General features: G+C 44.2%; 1 protein-coding gene across 4 annotated transcripts; it reads left to right on the top strand.

Annotated features, from left to right (window-relative positions):
* The first annotated feature begins 768 nt into the window (after positions 1-768).
* Positions 769-19711, top strand: LOC112228625 (transcriptional repressor p66-beta). Of its 4 annotated transcripts, none has more exons than XM_024394103.2 (11): positions 769-1060; positions 11061-11464; positions 11579-11708; positions 12094-12225; positions 14571-14741; positions 15094-15258; positions 15556-15916; positions 16063-16262; positions 16373-16483; positions 17358-17607; positions 18708-19711. In XM_024394103.2, exons 2-11 carry the CDS (start codon positions 11067-11069, stop codon positions 18842-18844), a joined length of 2055 nt encoding a protein of 684 aa, XP_024249871.1. In that variant the 5' UTR covers positions 769-1060; positions 11061-11066; the 3' UTR covers positions 18845-19711. The 4 variants fall into 4 exon arrangements, with proteins under 4 accessions (XP_024249871.1, XP_024249863.1, XP_024249890.1 ...); XM_024394095.2 differs by having other exon boundaries at positions 773-1060; positions 15553-15916; XM_024394122.2 differs by having other exon boundaries at positions 776-1060; positions 14571-14699; positions 15553-15916.
* The last annotated feature ends 218 nt before the right edge of the window (positions 19712-19929 follow it).

Genomic DNA, 19929 nt, shown 5'->3' with positions numbered 1-19929 from the left:
GAACTGACTTGTTGGAAAGGTGGCCTCCTATGACAGTGCCATGTTGAAAGTCAGAGCTCTTCAGTAAGGCCATTCTACTGCCAATGTTTGTCCACGGAGATTGCATGGCTGTGTGCTCGATTTTATACACCGGTCAAAATAGCCAAATACACTAATTTGAAGGGGTGTCCACATACTTTTCTATCTACATAGTGTATTTGGAAAAATATAGTATAATGCCTTTACTGTACAGTACAGTAACGTGTCCACGCAATACTACCAGGTAGCCACTAGAGGACGCATTTTGCATTGCGGTCAAAAGCTTTCATGCAGAATCATTTGCAGAATAAATAAACAATGGTTTAACAGTATTTGTTCAACTAAATTGTATAAGCATATGGCTGATAATCTTAATGTTCAAAGGTAGCTTACAAAAGTTGGAATGCCAATTAAAATGCATGTAGATTTGCATGTAGGCAATTAAGTGTTGATTACTCATGCCAATTAAATGGCCTTTGCTTATTGTTAAACCGGGTATAATGCATGCTGAATGCTGGTCCCATACTGGTAGCCTACCTCAGCCGTGAAATATGTTTCAAATACATAATGTCCAAGTGATTGCATAAGAAACAGTCTACAAGAACTTGACAAAACTGCCCCTTGACTAAAAATAGTATAAATGCATCAAAGTAGGCCCAGTAGGCTACAATCAATGAATTCGACGCGATGTCTACAGTAGAATAACTGACAACATGAGAAAATGTCATGTTTTCGATGGCATATAGCCTAAATATTGTATTGTTCACAGGATGGGCATCTCGGTCAATTTCTCCTCTTTTCTCCCCTCCAGACAACAACATACACCTTTTGAGTAGAGGCGCGTCAGTGACACAAGCGCGGTCCAATAATTTGTCTGTCTGGTTACGGACAGAGAGCGTGAGAGCTTGTCGGGGCCCAATCAGCGCTTTTGTATTGCCTGCCAGTGCCGGGGACTGACTGGTTGTGAGGATTTACTGCAGCGCCCCAGGATCCCAAAGCCAAACCCGAAGCCAGTGGAACCTGCGGGGTGAAGGCGAGTCAGGTGAGACCGAGGATTTTTCCGCGGCCTATCTGAAGTGAAGTTTAACTAAAAATCCCCGGATCATGGTTCTAGATGTGATAAGGCTCCAGACTTCAGTCCAACTGAAGTACTGGGACAATGTGAGATGAGTAGCGAAATAACGGTTACATAGTAGTTCTATTGGGTTAATAGTTATGTGCTTTGCCGTTATTTTTAGTTCCAACATGTAGGTAATGAAAGAGGTCTGTCTAAAACAGCTGACACAAACGTTGATAATGTTTTAACGTTCCAAATTTGTTTACATTGTAGCAATAAATGATACAGTGAGCGCGGATCATATTGATACATATAGAGCAGAATACGTTTATTGTTTAATCTCGAGTCCCTTGAGGTTAACCTAGATTGGTTGGGGGAAAAAATGCGTCTTCGTGGTGTCGTTATGAACAAAATGTTAATCTGAAACCGATGGTTGTAATTTGATTGTTTAAATATATTTATCAACGTTGCTACGATCGAGTTTCTGAACATGGATATTTGTTGAGCGAACTGGAGACAAATGGCATGAAGTGTTGTGCATATGTCATACAATAAAATGAATTCAAAATGCATCAGCCATTTACGTAAGTGAAGACGTGTTCACCCTCTCAACTTGTTTCCTAGCCCTATGCAAATGGCCACCATGGTTGGCGATGACAAGTGCTGTTGAAGGAATCAGTGAATGACTGTAGTGATACGTGGGGCAACCAGACGATCAGAGTTCTTATCAGTTGACTTTAATCAAATTTTGTTTGGCTGATGTCAACCTCGTTTTTTTTCTCTGAGTTTTATGAACATTTCAGTGGCAGGTATGTTTCAGTGACAGGTCAATTGATGTATTTTTGCATCAGAAATGTCACTTGTGAAAACCAATAGATAAGCAGATAATCTATTTGGTTTATGTAAGTGTTTATTTATTAACATTTTGTAACTTCTGTATTCATTCCCACTAGGGTTAGACTTTGACTTCACCTCTTTGGTTTTTGTGACCAACACAGAGGGACAATGTTTCACTAGTCATTGCCACTTTTTCTAGGAATCCAATAGTAAATCTTTTCCATCCTTGAGAACCACTTGTTCAACCTATCATGGCATTTACTCATGGAGGCCAAACAGAGACCGTAATCAGTTGCACTGATTTATACAAAGATAGAACGAACCGTAACAAACAGATAAAAAGCCAAAATCTTTGATTTATGCCGAATTTTGACTGTCATTTTCCTGATTTTTTTCCTGTAAGAACTTGTCTAGTTGACTTTTGCAGGTGAGATGAACGTTTGGAGATTCCTCTGCCATACATTTTATTTTTGGAATAGAAATGCAGTAAGGGGATGGACAGGTGGTTGTCGACCCTTCCGTGCTCTTCTGTCATTCTAGTCTCCATTTGTATATCTCCTGGCTGCAAATTATACATCTCTTGGGCTGTTCATCTCCAGAAGCAAATTGGAATGAAGTGTGCAATTAAAGGAGCACAGCCTGGGTTGAACTGAAGTGGGACCCGAACTGGCAACTCTTTAGGGTTCATATACCTCACATCATCATCACAACACAAACCCTGACACGAGTGGTTGGCAGACGATGTGTTGGTTAATGTAGGTTAGAAGCCGTGTGGAGGGTTTGAAAGGCTTCTACAATACAAACTCCATAGAACTAATCTGAATTTCACACACATCACGCGTTTGTACTCCCACCCACACACACGCACACATATTACCACCTGTCTCTCTCTCTCTCTCTCTCTCTCTCCCGTGTAATGTCACTAAAGGCTTCACATTAAGAGATCATTTCATATCCTGAGGTTATAGACCGGCTCAGACTGGGTAGCGCGTTAGGACAGTGCTTGGCACCACAGGGGAACAGAAAGGAGAGATAATGGGTGACTGTCCTGTTCTTAAAGGGACAGGAGGCCCAACTCTGTGAACTATGTTATAGACTAGGCCTTATTGACCTAGATGGGATAGGCCTTATGGCAGATGCAATGCATTTGTGTATGTGCAATTCCATGGCAATGCATTTGTGTATGTGCAATTCCATGGCAACAGAAAGATGCTGAGGCTCACATGTTTCACTTTAAAATGTATTTCAAACATAAACCAATGATTGCAACGCTTAACAAATTATACAACCATGCAGAAATACTACTTAAACAATTTCCACTGAAAATGTTACAAAAACACATGTACTTGAAGAACAGTGCAGATGCAAAGTTTGGTAACAGAATGATGGTTTGTGCTCTTTGTGCCATCATTCTTTTACCAAACTTTGCATCTGCACTGTTCTTCAACTAAATGTGTTTTTGTAACATTTTCTGTGAAAATTGTTAAAACTCTTCCTTGTGTATAGAACTTTTTTGGTTTGTTTAACAATCGTCGGTTTTTGTTTGGCATACATTTTAACCCAATGAGTCCCATCATCGCGCTTTGGAGTTCTAACCCCCTTTAAACGTCATGTGTTTGACCTAAAGACCATCCGGCTCCCGAGTGGCGCAGCAGTCTAAGGCACTGCATCTCAGTGCAAGAGGCAAGTTCTCATTTACAACTGCGACCTGGCCAAGATAAAGCAAAGCAGTGCGACAAAAACAACAACACAGAGCTACACATAAACAAATGTACAGTCAATAACATAATAGAAAAATCTATGTTCAGTGTGTGCAAATGTAGAAGAGTAGGGAGGTAAGGCAATAAATAGGCCATAGAGGCAAAATAATGACAATTTAGCATTAACACTGGAGTGATAGATGTGCAGATGATGTTGTGCAAGTAGAGATACTGGGGTGCAAAAGAGCAAGAAGGTAAGTAATAATATGGGGATGAGGTAGTTGGGTGTGCTGTTTACAGGTTGGCTGTGTACAGGGACAGTGATCGGTAAGCTGCTCTGACAGCTTAAAGTTAGAGAGGGAGATATAAGACTCCAGCTTCAGTGATTTTTGCAATTCGTTCCAGTCATTGGCAGCAGAGAACTGTAAGGAAAGGCAGCCAAAGTAAGTGTTGGCTTTGGGGATGTCCAGTGAAATATACCTGCTGGAGCTCACGCTACGGGTGGGTGTTGCTATGGTAACCAATGAGCTGAGATAAGGTGGGGCTTTACCTAGCAAAGTCTTATAGATGACTTGGAGCCAGTGAGTTTGGCGACAAATCTGTAGTGAGGGCCAGCCTACAAGAGCATAAAGGTCGCAGTGGTGGGTAGTATATGGGGCTTTGGTGATAAAACGGATGGCACTGTGATAGACTACATCCAGCTTGCTGAGTAGAGTGTTGGAGGATATTTTGTAAATGACATCGCCGAAGTCAAGGATCTGTAGGATAGTCAGTTTTACGATGGTATGTTTGGCAGCATGAGTGAAGGAGGTTTTGTTGTGAAGTAGGAAGACAATTCTAGATTTAATTTTGGATTGGAGATGCATAATGTGAGTCTGGAAGGAGAGTTTACAGTCTAATCAGACACCTAGGTATTTGTAGTTGTCCACATATTCTAAGTCCGAACCGTCCAGAGTAGTGATTCTAGTCGGGCGGGAGGGTGCGGGCAGCAATCGGTTGAAGAGCATTCACTTAGTTTTACTAGCATTTAAAAGTAGTTGGAGTGTTGTATGGCGTTTAATCTCGTTTGGAGGTTTGTTAACACAGTGTCCAAAGAAGAGCCAGATGTATACAGAATGGTGTCGTCTGCGTAGAGGTGGATCAGAGAGTCACCAGCAGCAAGAGCGACATCATTGATATTATACAGAGAAAAGAGTTGGCCCGAGAATTGAGCCCTGTTGCACCCCCATAGAGACTGCCAGAGGTCCGGACAACAGGCCCTCTGATTTGACACATTGAACTCTATCTGAGAAGTAGTTGGTGAACCAAGGCTATTGAGTCTGCCGATAAGAATGCGGTGATTGACAGAGTTGAAAGCCTTGGCCAGGTCAATGAAGACTGCTGCACAGTGCTGTCTTTTATCGATGGCGAATCCAGGCTGTATCACATCCGGCCGTGATTGGGAGTCCTATAGGGCGGCGCACAATTGGCCCAGCGTTGTCCAGATTTGGCCGGGGTAAGCCGTCATTGTAAATAAGAATTTGTTCTCAACTGACTTGCCTAGTTAAATAAATCAAAAATGAGTGTGTGATTAACAGGGGCTGAGCTAGAGTGGTGTTTGTGAGACAAGGGCGGATCCCAAAGGGGGCCGGGTCTTTTTATAAAAACGTCTTTAGATCTTTTACCAAAAACATCCGAATGGTTTGTGCTACAAACTACTATAAGCAATCTATGGAAAGCTGAGACCCTCACGGACACTTACATGTAACACGTTTTGCTCTATGACGCTCACAAGCTACACAACGGTCGTTAAAAGATAAGGGGTTCTTATAGATACCATTTGACCATTTTTTGTTGTTGTTGACATTTGTCAATAAAACTCATGAATGCAACTGTTTGTCAAGTTGTTTTGTGTTTTACTTGTTGCCATGGTTGTCTTGAAAATTAAATGGTAGGTCTAAAACACTTAATTGGCTTAAAATAAGGGCTGAATATGCAGATAATTGAAATTCAGATAAATGAAAAGCAGATCTTTGCTGGGGTCTTGGGACTGATAGGGTTAAAGTGAAAAATCTGAGTCTCAGCATCATTCTGTTACCCGTGGAATGTCCTGTATTCATAATATGCATGTACATGTCTGTCCATCTTAGTCCATTTCAAAATCCTCTTAACAAAGCTTCTGTCTAGATCAATCATGGTTCATGTATCATTAGGACAAAGGTATGGATGTCTTTCTGGGGAAATTCAGCATCTCCACTGTACACAGAACACAGAACTCTGACATCTCTGCTCTCTCCTCCTCTTCTTCTTGCTCCCTTTGTCCCTTGCTCCCTCCTTTGCTTAGGCAACCGCAGAAATTAAATTGATTAGTGGTGCGGTCTATAAATAGACAGGCCATAGTTGCCATGGCAACCATGTGATAAGTGTTGTGTGATGAAGGGCTGGGCCTCCTAAGTGTTGTTGTAGTGTAGTGGGAGCAGGATGATGGGTGTTGGTGTGTAGGTTCGTTTGTCTGGATTACATGATCTGACACTACAGGTGTGTGTATGATATGATATTACAGTGTAATGTTGAACTGTGTGTGTTTTGCATTTGAATTGTGCCAGATTCATTGTGTGAGTAAATAGATTCATCCAATTGAATAGATTCTGATTTTTTAATTCAATTTTTCTGACTTTTTTGTCAAGGTGACCAGCTACCCCTTGGTTTCCATGGACACTGTTTCCTAATCAGTCTCATGTCAGGAACCCTCTGTACCCTGGGGTTGATCGTGTGATGAAACCCTATTGGTTGTAGACAACAACCCCTGATGCCATCACCGCCATGTCCTCATATATTTTCCCCTTTCTTTTCAGTCAATACAGTTTTCATCAGGCTACAGTTATGAGATAAACTTAAGGCCCTGTTAATTATTTGTGTCCTGTCCTAATTTCTCTCCTCCTCCCATAAACACTGATCTTGAATGGAATTAGATATGATTGTGTTTGATTCCCTCCTAATGACCACAGTGACCCAGCATGAACCACCCGTGTTCTTTATGAATGGACCATTACATGTTATTATAGTAATACTGGTGATTTATAATGATGATAGGATTTTTAGATTAGCCTGATAATCATTTCTAGCGATTCAGTCTGACAATACATATTCATTTAAATTAAATACAACTTTATTTATCCCCTCGGGGGCAATTATGAAAGACAAATCAGTTACAAGTATCACAACACATATAAAAGTTGCTCGTTTTACTATTACACAAACCAAAGAATAAGGAAACAATATCACCTTAGCAGAGGACAGAAAAATGTATATTTTTAAAGCTAATTTACAGCTGTTCTACAAATTTTGCCGTAGAGCTGAGATCCTTTTTTTGCAGTTAATAGCTAATCTCCTGCAATTACATTTTTTTTTAATGGCTAATGCTGTGTTCTTATGCTCAAATATTATAGCAAAATGAATGGCGGCCTGATAGTCTAGCATTTATTTTGTTGTATGCTCTCAAAGATTCTAGGCTATTCTATAGGTCCATTATCTTTTCTACATACTTTCTATTTGATTTTAGTCATTTAAATTGACACTGAAAGCATTTTTCCATCCCGAAAATGTATTTCTAAATATGTGCAATGCACACTTTTTTTTTATCACGCAACCCACCTGGACCCCTGCCGGAACCACAGTTTGGGAACCACTGCTGTAGGGTATTATGTTGGAACAAATGTTAAAACCAGATTTTTTTGGTGTTGGTGTTTTTTCAGAACTTAGCTCAGGGTTTTCCCACATTAAGTCAGGACTCATGGGTGGGTTCATGGCTGATTCCTTTCTTCCATTCGGTTGCACCTTGCTACCAATGTGTTGTCAAATGTGGGGTGATCATCAGTACTTCATTATTTGCATACAACCTGTGCTCTCTCATTGACAGGTTTAGGCGGTGGGTTGGTGGGTTTCTAACGCTGCTTCTGCACTGACTTCTGCTAGTACCAAGCAACAATAAGGTTAACGAAGTGAATCACATCTCTGTTTGTAATCTACTCCTCATTCACCACGTACATGCACATACTTGGTCCCTACATAAATCAAAGCCCTTGGGACTATATTCCTAACAGTACGACATAAGCCCTTATTTGTCACTTCCCTTCCCCCCTCGGGGTCTTGCAAACACAACTATGCAGCATATGTTTACGATAAAAAAAGTTGTATTTTCTCCCCAGTGTTTTTTGAGGGATGGATGGAGGGAAGTGGAGTCAGGACGGGGAGAGGGGAGGGGAGTGTTTATACGGGTGCTTTGTTGGCATCGCACAACTGTAGGAAAATGGAGGAGGGGTGGGGGTTGAGGAACAGGAACAAAGGAGCCTTATGTTGGCATGGTCTCTGAAATCCCTGTGTGTGTGTGTGTGTGTGTGGGTGCGCCCGCCCGTGTCTTCTCGCAGGGCTGGGTATGGCTGAAGAATACTGTACATATCTTTATCTGTTACTGTGTCCGTCTTCTATTGTATAGCTCTCTTTTTACAGCATATAGGCTACAGTGATTATAATATACTGTATCATAGCGGTCTTTGTCCATAACCCCTGTAGGATTGTCTTATTTTAATGCCAATATGATCATTGTAAAAAAGAGAAAGGACAGTAAAGACAGCTTTGTGTATATCCCTGTATTTTTTTTTAATCGAGGGTGCTGGTCCCAGTAGAATGTATTTTTGTCCAACCTCTACATCACTTCAACAGTAGCTTCACTTTGCAGGATAATGATTATGTAGCTTTAAGGGAATGTTAGTGTGTATGTCTTTCTGTCTGTCTGTCTGTGTGCTGTTTAAGTATGTGTGTGTGTCTGTGCTTATGCTGATCACCCCCTCTCGTTTACCATCCTTCCATCTTAGCACCCCCTTTTTCTTCTTCCTCTCGCGGTATGGAGGCGTCTGACTTGTGTTGTTTGGCAGCGGGCCCAGAGTGTGGTGTGTGTGTGTGCATGTGTGTGCGCATGTGTGTCGATGCGTGTTGGGGTTGGGCGCTGTAGGAGGAGACTGGTGAGAGAGGGAAAGAGAGATGGTGGTTTGTTGCAGCTGAGGGAAACAGTCATCACATTATATAAGGAGCAATAGGGACAGAGAAGGGGGGGGGGCAAGAGGTGCTGGGTAAAGATGATCACATGTACACACACAGACACAAACACACACCACAATGCAATTCTGATTGGCTTGTTAGCCACGTTTGGTTTTACTCGCACTTTCTCACTTTTCTACCTGCTCCTGATCTCTCTTGCTCTGCTCTCTCTCCACAGTTTTGTACGTGGGTTACCACTTCCTTTTTCATTTTGTAAAGGAAGTGGTAACTTCCATGTCTCATGATGACTCTCTGGACCTGGAGAGAGAGAGTAGTAAACATACAATGCATTTTTTAAAAAGATTGCTACATTGAAAAACCATACCGTGTGTGTCCTTATAAATGGGCGTGTTAGTGTGTGTGTGTGTACACAAGAGTGCTACCATTTCTACATAGCAAGGCATTATGCTCTAATTATAACCAGTCCACCATCTAGTCCCTTGACAACCCCTCCCCCCACTCTTCTGGGCCAATCCTCATCACTCTCTGATTTCTTTAAGCGTATTATTGGTCTAAGTTGCAGGGCAAACTAACTCCCTGTGCACAACCTACATTGCCTGCCTGTGCATCCTCAACCAACCTTCCTATGACTCAAGTGTGTCAAATACAATCGGATTTGTGCACACACACACACACACACACACACACGGTTAACCATTTCAGGGCCTGATAGAGGACACGACATATTAATTAAATGACCGTCTTTATGCGCATGTGTGTGCATGTTTAAGGCATCATATGTGCCCATGCATGTAATAGTACACACACAGGATACAGTATACATCCATATATATACATAAAAGCCCTCAAGCATGTTCTGTCTTGGGTACATATCATATTACATACCCCTTTAACTCAGACTGGAGAAGGAGGTCAGGAAGGAAAAAGTGTGGGTGTGTGCCTTTTTCTGTATCTGCAGCCATGTTAAAGGGCAGCAAGCATTTCTCCCATTGTTTTCTGTTGGCTTTGATGGAAATATGAACTTTTAGGATGGAGGTATGAATAATGATTATTGGAGTTGTAACACAGTTGTTACACATGCTTATTTCACTCTTAATTCAATAGGATAGCTGTGTGTGCTGCACTGTGTTAGCCTGCTGCTAGTCTATGGTTATGGGACAGGGGTAATGACAGCTAACTGTTAGCGTTGTCTGAGGTGGCAAAACAAACAATATGGTGGGAGAGCAGCAGACCTGTCAGCTATGCTTCACTGTGGCTGCTGCAACATTTTTCCATTGAAAATTAGAAACTTTTTATAAGCTGGGTAATTTTGATCAGTCGAAAGGGTCCCACAGGGATGCTGGCCCATGTTGACTCCAATGCTTCCCACAGTTGCGTCAAGTTGGCTGGATGTCCTTTGGGTGGTGGACCATTCTAAACCCAGTTGCGTTGCAGTTCTTGACACACTCGAACCAGGGTGACTGGCACCTACTACCATACCCCATTCAAAGGTACTTAAAAATGTTGTATTGCCCATTCATCCTCTGAATGGCGCACACATACACAATCCATGTCTCAAGACTTAAAAATCTTTCTTTAACCTGTTTCTTCCCCTTCATCTACACGGATTGATGTGGATTTAACAGGTGACATCAGTAAGGGATCCTAGCTTTCACCTTGATTCACCTGGTCAGTCTGTCATTGAAAGAGCAGGTGACCCTAGTGTTTTGTACATTCAGTGTACATACTGTATTGAGTTTGTCATGTTAACTGACAGATATCCACGCGGGGGTGCATGCTAATCGTCATTAGCATGCTAACCGAAACCCATGCTATGTTAATCGGACTAACAGACTAATTCGCTAGCTAGCCATGTAGATTTTACATTTAGTTTTTTGTTTGGAGTTTTTTTGTATGTTAAACTAGCTGGATAGCTTGATGACCATTTACACTTACTAGCTTAGAATTGTGAAGCAAAACGTTTGCTAAATGTAGTTATCCGTATGTCTGCATTGCCATTGTTGACTTGACTGACAGTAGGTTGAGTTCTTTGTTGCTTGTTTGTTAGCTGACAAATTCCAGTACCAATGTGTCAGGCAACAAAAAGCTATAGGAGATGAGTAAATAAATGGGGAATTTTAGATTTTATGTTCATATGCTATTCATGGCCATATTGCTTATAATTGCTCCAGTGTCTCATACCCCACTCCATTGCCAGCAATATTGTTTCCAAAATTTGCTTGAGTAGAGATTTTCATTGTTTTTGTTTGAGTTGCACATTTCAAGATATGTCATAATCATGTTGCTCTTTTGATCTCAGAAAATCTTTATTTTACCTTAGGACAAATAATCACGGCTAAGTTAGAGATGTTCCTACATACTCCTCTCCATCCCTTCATCCCTGTCTCTCTCTTTCTCTCTCATCCATCCAGTCCATTATGGAGCGACTGAATGAGGAGGCGGTGCGGCTGAGCCTGCTGAAGCGAGGCCTGGACTCCTCCTCGCCTGCAGGCGGCGCCACGAGCAGTGAGCGAGACGAGCTGCTCTCCAAACGCATCAAGATGGAGGGCCACCAAGCCATGGAGCGCCTCAAGATGCTGGCCTATCTGAAACGCAAGGACCTGGCCAGCCTGGAGGGGGGAGTGTTGGGAGGGGTCTCAGGAGGCGGGGCCCTAGGGGGTGAGGTCAAGGGTCATGGGTCTTCAGGGGGAGGGGCTTATGAGGAGAAGACCAATGGGAGCCTCCGTGGTCAAGTTGTGGGAGCCCATGGCATGGTGGGAAAGAGCGGGAAGGAGAACATGGGCGAGGAGCCGGTGGATTTCAGCGCCCGGAGAGGGTGAGTGGAGGAGAGAGAAGAGAGGGGGAGTACAAGAGGATAGGAGAGAAAATAGAAATCTTTCTTACAATTAAAAATCAGTCAAGAGTTGAAAGTGTGTGTGTTCCTCCACAGTGACGTTGACCGGGAGCGACACACACCCTCCCCTGATGTGATCGTCCTGTCAGACAATGAGGCGTCCAGTCCAAGAGGGCCCAGCCAAGGGGAAGAACGCCTGAGGGTAGCGAACCTGGAGATGTTTAAGGTTTGTGTGTGTTTCAGCACATATTATTGCAGTCTTGAAAAATGTAGAAGTATGTGCATATTGTCTTTTTGTGTGTATGAGTGTTAGAATAGTGCATAGTTGTATAGAGTTATTCATACATTAATTAATAAAAAAACACATTGTGGACCACTCAGATTGTTTTGAGACACTCTAGGAAAACACTACAGATATTAATTTGGTATTAGCTATAATACATTATAACCTCTATACATAATTGGCATCAGCTGTAACACATCATCTATACACCAAAACCAAGTACAATAGATAAAATGACAAGTTTTATAGTTGTATATGTGTGTATGCAGAGGAATGGCAGAAGTGGGTGCAGTATGTGTGCTCATTTGTTTCTATGTGTGTGCTTCAGGGTAAGACAGGGGAGGAGAGGCAGAAGATGATCAGGGCTCTGAGAGAGGAGCTGAGGCTGGAGGAGGCCCGGCTGGTGCTGCTGAAGAAGCTGAGGCAGAGCCAGATGCAGAAGGAGAACCTGGTGCAGAAGGTCAGTCAGTCACCCACCCAATGCAGTCCCATCCATCCTCTATACTCATCTGCTTCAGTCAAATCAAATCAAATTTATTTGTCACATACACATGGTTAGCAGATGTTAATGTGAGTGTAGCGAAATGCTTGTGCTTCTAGTTCCGACAATGCAGTAATAACCAACAAGTAATCTAACTAACAATTCCAAAACTACTGTCTTATACACAGTGTAAGGGGATAAAGAATATGTACATAAGGATATATGAATGAGTGATGGTACAGAGCAGCATAGGCAAGATACAGTAGATGGTATCGAGTACAGTATATACATATGAGATGAGTATGTAAACAAAGTGGCATAGTTAAAGTGGCTAGTGATACATGTATTACATAAGGATGCAGTCGATTATATAGAGTACAGTATATACATATACATATGAGATGAATAGTGTAGGGTAAGTAACATTATATAGGGTAGCATTGTTTAAAGTGGCTAGTGATATATTTACATCATTTCCCATCAATTCCCATTATTAAAGTGGCTGGAGTTGAGTCAGTGTGTTGGCAGCAGCCACTCAATGTTAGTGGTGGCTGTTTAACAGTCTGATGGCCTTGAGATAGAAGCTGTTTTTCAGTCTCTCGGTCCCAGCTTTGATGCACCTGTACTGACCTCGCCTTCTGGATGATAGCGGGGTGAACAGGCAGTGGCTCGGGTGGTTGATGTCCTTGAGGATCTTTATGGCCTTCCTGTAACATCGGGTGGTGTAGGTGTCCTGGAGGGCAGGTAGTTTGCCCCCGGTGATGCGTTGTGCAGACCTCACTACCCTCTGGAGAGCCTTACGGTTGAGGGCGGAGCAGTTGCCGTACCAGGCGGTGATACAGCCCGCCAGGATGCTCTCGATTGTGCATCTGTAGAAGTTTGTGAGTGCTTTTGGTGACAAGCCGAATTTCTTCAGCCTCCTGAGGTTGAAGAGGCGCTGCTGCGCCTTCTTCACGATGCTGTCTGTGTGAGTGGACCAATTCAGTTTGTCTGTGATGTGTATGCCGAGGAACTTAAAACTTGCTACCCTCTCCACTACTGTTCCATCGATGTGGATAGGGGGGTGTTCCCTCTGCTGTTTCCTGAAGTCCACAATCATCTCCTTAGTTTTGTTGACGTTTTCTCCTTTTCTCACAGTCAGTCATTTATACATTTATTCAGTCATCCACTTGCTCATCCTTCTGTCATCCACTGCTCACTCTGTCACACTACACTCTCTCAGCCACCGCACTCATCCCTCTCTCTCTCTCTCTCTCTCAGCCACCGCACTCATCCCTCTCTCTCTCTCTCTCTCTCTGCCACCGCATTCATCCCTCTCTCACTGTCTCAGCCACCACTCATCCCTCTCTCTCTCTCAGCCACATCACTCGTCCCTCTCTCACTCTCTCAGCCACCACACTCATCCCTCTCTCAGCCACCACACTCATCCCTCTCACTCTCTCAGCCACCTCACTCATCCCTCTCTCACTCTCTCAGCCACCGCACTCATCCCTCTCTCACTCTCTCAGCCACCTCACTCATCCCTCTCACTCTCTCAGCCACCGCACTCATCCCTCTCTCACTCACTCATCCACTGCACTCATCCTTTTCTCACTCACTTACTGCTTATGCATTAACACTTTATACTCAGGGGAATTGGCCTATAGGGCCTAAACATAAAGAAAATGAGAAGCATATGCATAACCATTGTAATTGAAAGGCAACACTTTAGAGAGACCCTGAATACAGGCTCCTTCTGTTCAGAATAACAACCCAGGGTATGACGCCATGTCATCCTCGTAACTGTTCATCAAACATAGTGATCATTAATGCCAAAGTAACCCAATTGGCATGAAGGATGGGGGCATCTTCTTGTTGCCCGCTTAGAATGTCTGTCAGTTGATTCCCATGTCATGTGTTGCTGCCATGCTATGTTGTCGTCTTAGGTCTCTCTTTTTGTAGTGTTGTGGTGTCTCTTGTCGTGATGTGTGTTTTGTCCTATATTTTTATTTTATTTGAAATCTTTTGGTAGGCCGTCATTGTAAATATGAATTTGTTCTTAACTGACTTGCCTAGTTAAATAAAGGTTAAATAAAATCAAATAAAAAATTAAAATATACCGCTTTAAAACAGATACCCAGAGCTCTGATGTAATGTATATTATGTTACTATACCACTATCCAATTTATGGGCATATCAGTGACCAAATCTGCTATTTCACCCAATATACAGTATGGAGTATAAAGGGCTTACCTATAGGTTGCTTTGGATAAAAGTGTCAGGGTAAATAAACTTATTATGTTAGTATTATTCTATGTATCACCTCTACTCTCCGCCCCCATCAGGTCCCTGTGGTCCAGAACACAGTGTCTGCCCTCCAGAGCGGTGCCGTCCACGGGGCTCAGAGCATGAGCAAGATGACTGGCCGCCCTGGCCACCACACCCCAGAGCCCCAGAACCATCGCACTGCACAGGTGGGCTACAGCATTGCACAGGTGGGCTACAGCACTGCACAGGTGGGCTACAGTACTGGTTCTCTTAGGGTTCCCTTTGTGCCTTGGGTTGGTCACAATGCAAGTTGGGCAGGCACAAGGAAGACATAGAGGGGGGTTGGGGGATGGGATTGAACAATTATTTTTACATTTTGCATGAGAACCATCTCACAATAAAGCAGTGGTATCCTGTTTCTTTAATAGCACAGTGACACCATCTCGTGGTATGAAGAGGCATTACCCTCTTAAATAAACTCTGGTGAATATGAGCAGGAAAAAGACATGACACTGAAAACTGACAAACACCACCCATGTCTTACTTATGATCTTTTTCTCCTTCTCTTCCTCCTTCTCTTCCTCCTCTTTCCTCCCCCAGGGTCACTCAGTGATCAGGTCAGCCACCAACAGCTCCATGTCTCAGATGATGATGTCACAGAGCAGGGTGATAGCGCCCAATCCTGCCCAGCTGCAGGGCCAGAGGCTGGCACAGCAGAAGCAGGGTGGCATGCGCTCCTCTAACAACGCCGTTAGCTACCAGCAGGTAAACCCCAATGTCATCCCTGTTATTGGTCAAAATCATCATAGAGCAGTGGAAAAAATGAAATAAGAGTATAGATTATTGTAGGGGATAAATGCACACTTTTTGAGAGATAATTAGAAAATACAATTTTATTGATGAAATTGTATTTATTGGTTCTCTTAAACTAAAGGGATAGTTTACCCAAATTACAAAATCACATATTGGTTTCCTTCATCTGTAAGCAGTCTATGGACAGGGGACGTTCTCTGAATGATGTGTATGGTTCTCTATGTTTACTTATAGTCTTCTACCCAGCAGGTGGCAGCTTCTCAGCGCTCTGGATCCTCCTCCTCCTCGGCCATCTACATGAGCTTGACCCACATGCAGGCGGCCGGAGCCGCGGGAGGGGTCAGCGGGGTGTCGGGGGTGGGGGCGGTCAGCCCCTCAGCCACACACAGCCCAGGGGGGACATCGGTGGGCTCCTCCATGGTAGACACAGCCAGTAGCCAGGCGGCCGCCAAGCTGGCCCTGAGGAAGCAGTTGGAGAAAACCCTGCTGGAGATCCCGCCTCCAAAGCCACCGGCACCGCTCCTCCACTTCCTGCCGTCAGCAGCCAACAGCGAGTTTATCTATATGGTGGGCCTGGAGGAGGTTGTGCAGAGTGTCATTGACAGTCAGGGTGAGGGAAGGAACTGGAACCATTTTGCTGATGCCTAGCAGCCATTTGTCCTGCACACAACCATCAAACCAACAATGTTATCAGATGAGTCCATTTGGAATCGGGCCCCTCTCCCCTCACTGAACTCTTGTGGCTCTCTCTTTTAGGTAAACTGCGTTTGCCCTCCTCCATGGAACCCTTTTCTTGTGCCCAGTGCAAGACGGACTTCACCCCTCACTGGAAGCAGGAGAAGGGTGGGCGCATACTCTGCGAGACCTGTATGTCATCCAATCAGAAGAAGGCACTGAAGGCCGAGCACACCAATAGGCTGAAGAACGCCTTCGTTAAGGCTCTACAGCAGGAGCAGGTCAGCATTCCATTGGATCCTTGTTCTCTGTTCAGGCAACCATTGTTTACAGGGAAAGTGTGTATGTGTGCGTGTGTGTGAATAACCATATTTTACTAAATGGGTCACAGGAGATTGAGCAGAGAATCCAGTTGCAAGCCGCTCTTGCCACCAGTTCAGCTCAGACTGTTCCAAGCGTCAGTAAGGCTGAGTCCATGAGCAGACATCACACACACAGACAGGTATGTCACTGTCACCGCTGTTAGTAAGTGCTACCTGCTGCAACAGACACCCTGTCATCTAGCATTGTTCAGCAAAGTTGATGAAAGGTCCAATTGTAACAGCTGCATAAAGGATACTTGATACATCTTTTTTTTTATTGATCAAATATTGACTGAATTATAACTCATAAACTACATAAACCTCTGTCTTGTGCAATATTAAACCCCCTATTTATGAGATTTGGTTGTACATTTTCGGGAGCGACTTGCTGAGTTTTTATGTAAACACTTCAAATGAAATAAATCTGTACTTTTTAAAACTTTACAAAAATGTACCACCCTCTTGTGCAATGATCACTTTCTCTTCTGTCTTTAATCCCTGTCTAAGGGTGGGCATTGAAGTAGATGTATATCAAAAACCACATGTGCCATTGTTGACATTTTGAACTGGACTGGCATGTGTTTGAGCGGTAGTTAAAAAGCGATTGGAAAGTGTATTTACAAGCAAGGGTTGGAATGTGCGTTTCTTTTATGTGGTCCTCTGTAGCTCAGTTGGTAGAGCACGGCGCTTGCCAGGATAATGGGTTTGATTCCTGGGACCACCCATACTTAAAATGTATGCACGCATGACTGTAAGTCGCTTTGGTTAAAAGTGTCTCCTAATTGGCATATATTATTTTGAAATAAATTCATCCAGCAATGATTATGTGACGCGTGAATTTACACCCCACAAAAACAGGGGTATAATGGCTGCAAAAAGGGGAATCCTGAGGTGGGCGGGGAAGGTGCTTTGCTACTTTCACATTTCCACATCTGTCATCACACCCCCTTTAGTTGTTGAGGATGTCCCATGCTGACAGATGGACTCTCTATCTGATGTGTGTGTGTCCTCCAGGCGCCTCAGCCCCAGGTGACCCAGTCACAGGCCTCCCTCCAACGGGGTCTGTCTGGCTCGGCCCGGGGTGTTCTGTCCAACTTCGCCCAGGCTTCCCAGCTCTCAGTGGCCAGCAGCCTGCTGGGCATGACTGGAAAGCGCAGTGGACAGCTGAGCACTAGTGGGCACAGCCGGGCACAGCAGCAACAACAACAGCAGCAGCAGCAGCAGCAGCATCACGACAACCGCCGCCAGCTCTACAGCATCCCTGGTGAGTAAACAGACCAGGGGCGGGCTGGGGATGGGACTGAGATCAGCCAAACAACTGTATAGACCAGGAGTTGGTCTGGGGATGAGACTGAGATCAGCCAAACAACTGTATAGACCAGGAGTTGGTCTGGGGATGAGACTGAGATCAGCCAAACAACTGTATAGACCAGGAGTTGGTCTGGGGATGAGACTGAGATCAGCCAAACAACTGTATAGACCAGGAGTTGGTCTAGGGATGAGACTGAGATCAGCCAAACAACTGTATAGACCAGGAGTTGGTCTGGGGATGAGACTGAGATCAGCCAAACAACTGTATAGACCAAGAGTTGGTCTGGGGATGAGGCTGAGATCAGCCAAACAACTGTATAGACCAGGAGTTGGTCTGGGGATGAGACTGAGATCAGCCAAACAACTGTATAGACCAGGAGTTGGTCTGGGGATGAGACTGAGATCAGCCAAACAACTGTATAGACCAGGAGTTGGTCTGGGGGTGGGACTGAGATCAGCCAAACAACTGTATAGACCAGGAGTTGGTCTGGGGGTGGGACTGAGATCAGCCAAACAACTGTATAGACCAGGAGTTGGTCTGGGGATGAGACTGAGATCAGCCAAACAACTGTATAGACCAGGAGTTGGTCTGGGGATGAGACTGAGATCAGCCAAACAACTGTATAGACCAGGAGTTGGTCTGGGGATGGGACTGAGATCAGCCAAACAACTGTATAGACCAGGAGTTGGTCTGGGGGTGGGACTGAGATCAGCCAAACAACTGTATAGACCAGGAGTTGGTCTGGGGATGAGACTGAGATCAGCCAAACAACTGTATAGACCAAGAGTTGGTCTGGGGATGAGACTGAGATCAGCCAAACAACTGTATAGACCAGGAGTTGGTCTGGGGATGAGACTGAGATCAGCCAAACAACTGTATAGACCAGGAGTTTGGCTGGGGATGGGACTGAGATCAGCCAAACAACTGTGTTGGGCTGGGGTTGGGACAGAAATAAGCCATACGACTGTATAGACCAGGGGTTGGGCTGGGACTGAGAGGCAGGCCTTTCTGACAGTCTCTCACTGCCTCCCTCCCTCTTCCTCCCTCTCCAGGGGTGAACATTGCCTACCTGAACCCAGGCAACGTGGTCGGCCACAAGGGGTCGAGCCTGGCTGACCGCCAGAGGGAATACCTGCTGGACATGATCCCGCCTCGCTCCATATCCCAGTCCATCAGCGGACAGAAATGAACCTCACCCCGCCCCGACGCAATACCACAGCCCTTCCCCACACCACACCCCAACCCCTATCGCATGCAGTGCCTGTTAGTGTGCCTACCAAACTAACCTGTATGAAGAACACAATCAACGAGTCAAAAGAGGCCACCAAACTCTGAAATGACTTTTCATTTGAACGTGATGCAAACCCCTTTTAATTCCTCTTGTTATTAATATCGTCATTAGTGCTATGGATGTTGTTACTACATTGCCGCTACCAGTTATGAGCGTGCCCATCTTTGTGGAGAACCCCTGTCTTTATATGCTTGTGGCAGTGTCCCGAGTGTGGGGTGTCTTTTGTTTTCGATTTATGCGCTTGTTTTTGAAGCAATATTTTGTCTCGCTTGAGCTTTCCTTACCGGACTCAAGTCTTTGTTATGTCGGGAATTACCAAGCTATCTTTTTGAGAACTGCACCACTCTCCATCCCTGCTCTTAGTCTGATTTCTGATTTCAACCATCACTCTGTTTTTCCACATTTGGTTGTGAATTGTTGGAGGAGGAATTCTACCAGCCCGGCCAAACCTTTGTTTTAAAAAGGTGATTGTGATGGTTTAACTTTGACCTGAATCTGTCAAGCCTTTGAGCTTGAGCTTTCTTCAAAGATTTGTGGGGAGAAAAGAGGATGTTTGAGACCCTGGAGTTGTCTGGAGCAATGCTCCTCTAACTGATTGTTGAAACAAGGATGGATACATATCCCACAAAGAGAGAGAGAGCCCAATGTACCATCTGGACTTGGATTGGATGCACCGCTGAAAAAATGCTACTCCCATTGTACATGAAGGCATAGAAACTGAACCTATAGCAGAGTTGCCCTGTATCCTTTCACCTTTTCATTTGAGGGGGGCTGTAGTTCAGAAGATAGTATCCTAAAGCATATATAATTGATGGGGTATTGATTGGAGATATCATTTAGAGGGATTTGATTGGAAGAGAGATCATGTGAACGTACGTAATTGGCTGAGAGATCAGGTGATAAGGTTGTTATTTAATTGGAGAGGATACAGGTATTGGATTTGGTGGGAGGGAGGGATCATCCTTAGACTGAAAATTGAAGGG

Source organism: Oncorhynchus tshawytscha, linkage group LG03 (assembly GCF_018296145.1).
Source record: "Oncorhynchus tshawytscha isolate Ot180627B linkage group LG03, Otsh_v2.0, whole genome shotgun sequence".
In the NCBI taxonomy this organism is placed as follows: domain Eukaryota; kingdom Metazoa; phylum Chordata; class Actinopteri; order Salmoniformes; family Salmonidae; genus Oncorhynchus; species Oncorhynchus tshawytscha.
The sequence above is the reverse complement of the archived record's forward strand: the minus strand, read 5'-3'. Positions and strand labels throughout refer to the sequence as shown.

Excerpts from the sequence above, each read along its gene's own strand:
- LOC112228625 (XM_024394095.2), top strand. The coding sequence starts at position 11,067 with ATGGAGCGACTGAATGAGGAGGCGGTGCGGCTGAGCCTGCTGAAGCGA. Across the intron at positions 12,226-14,570 it reads AGGAGAACCTGGTGCAGAAG|GTCCCTGTGGTCCAGAACAC; the intron begins GTCAGTCAGTCA and ends CGCCCCCATCAG. Across the intron at positions 17,608-18,707 it reads CCAGCTCTACAGCATCCCTG|GGGTGAACATTGCCTACCTG; the intron begins GTGAGTAAACAG and ends CTCCCTCTCCAG.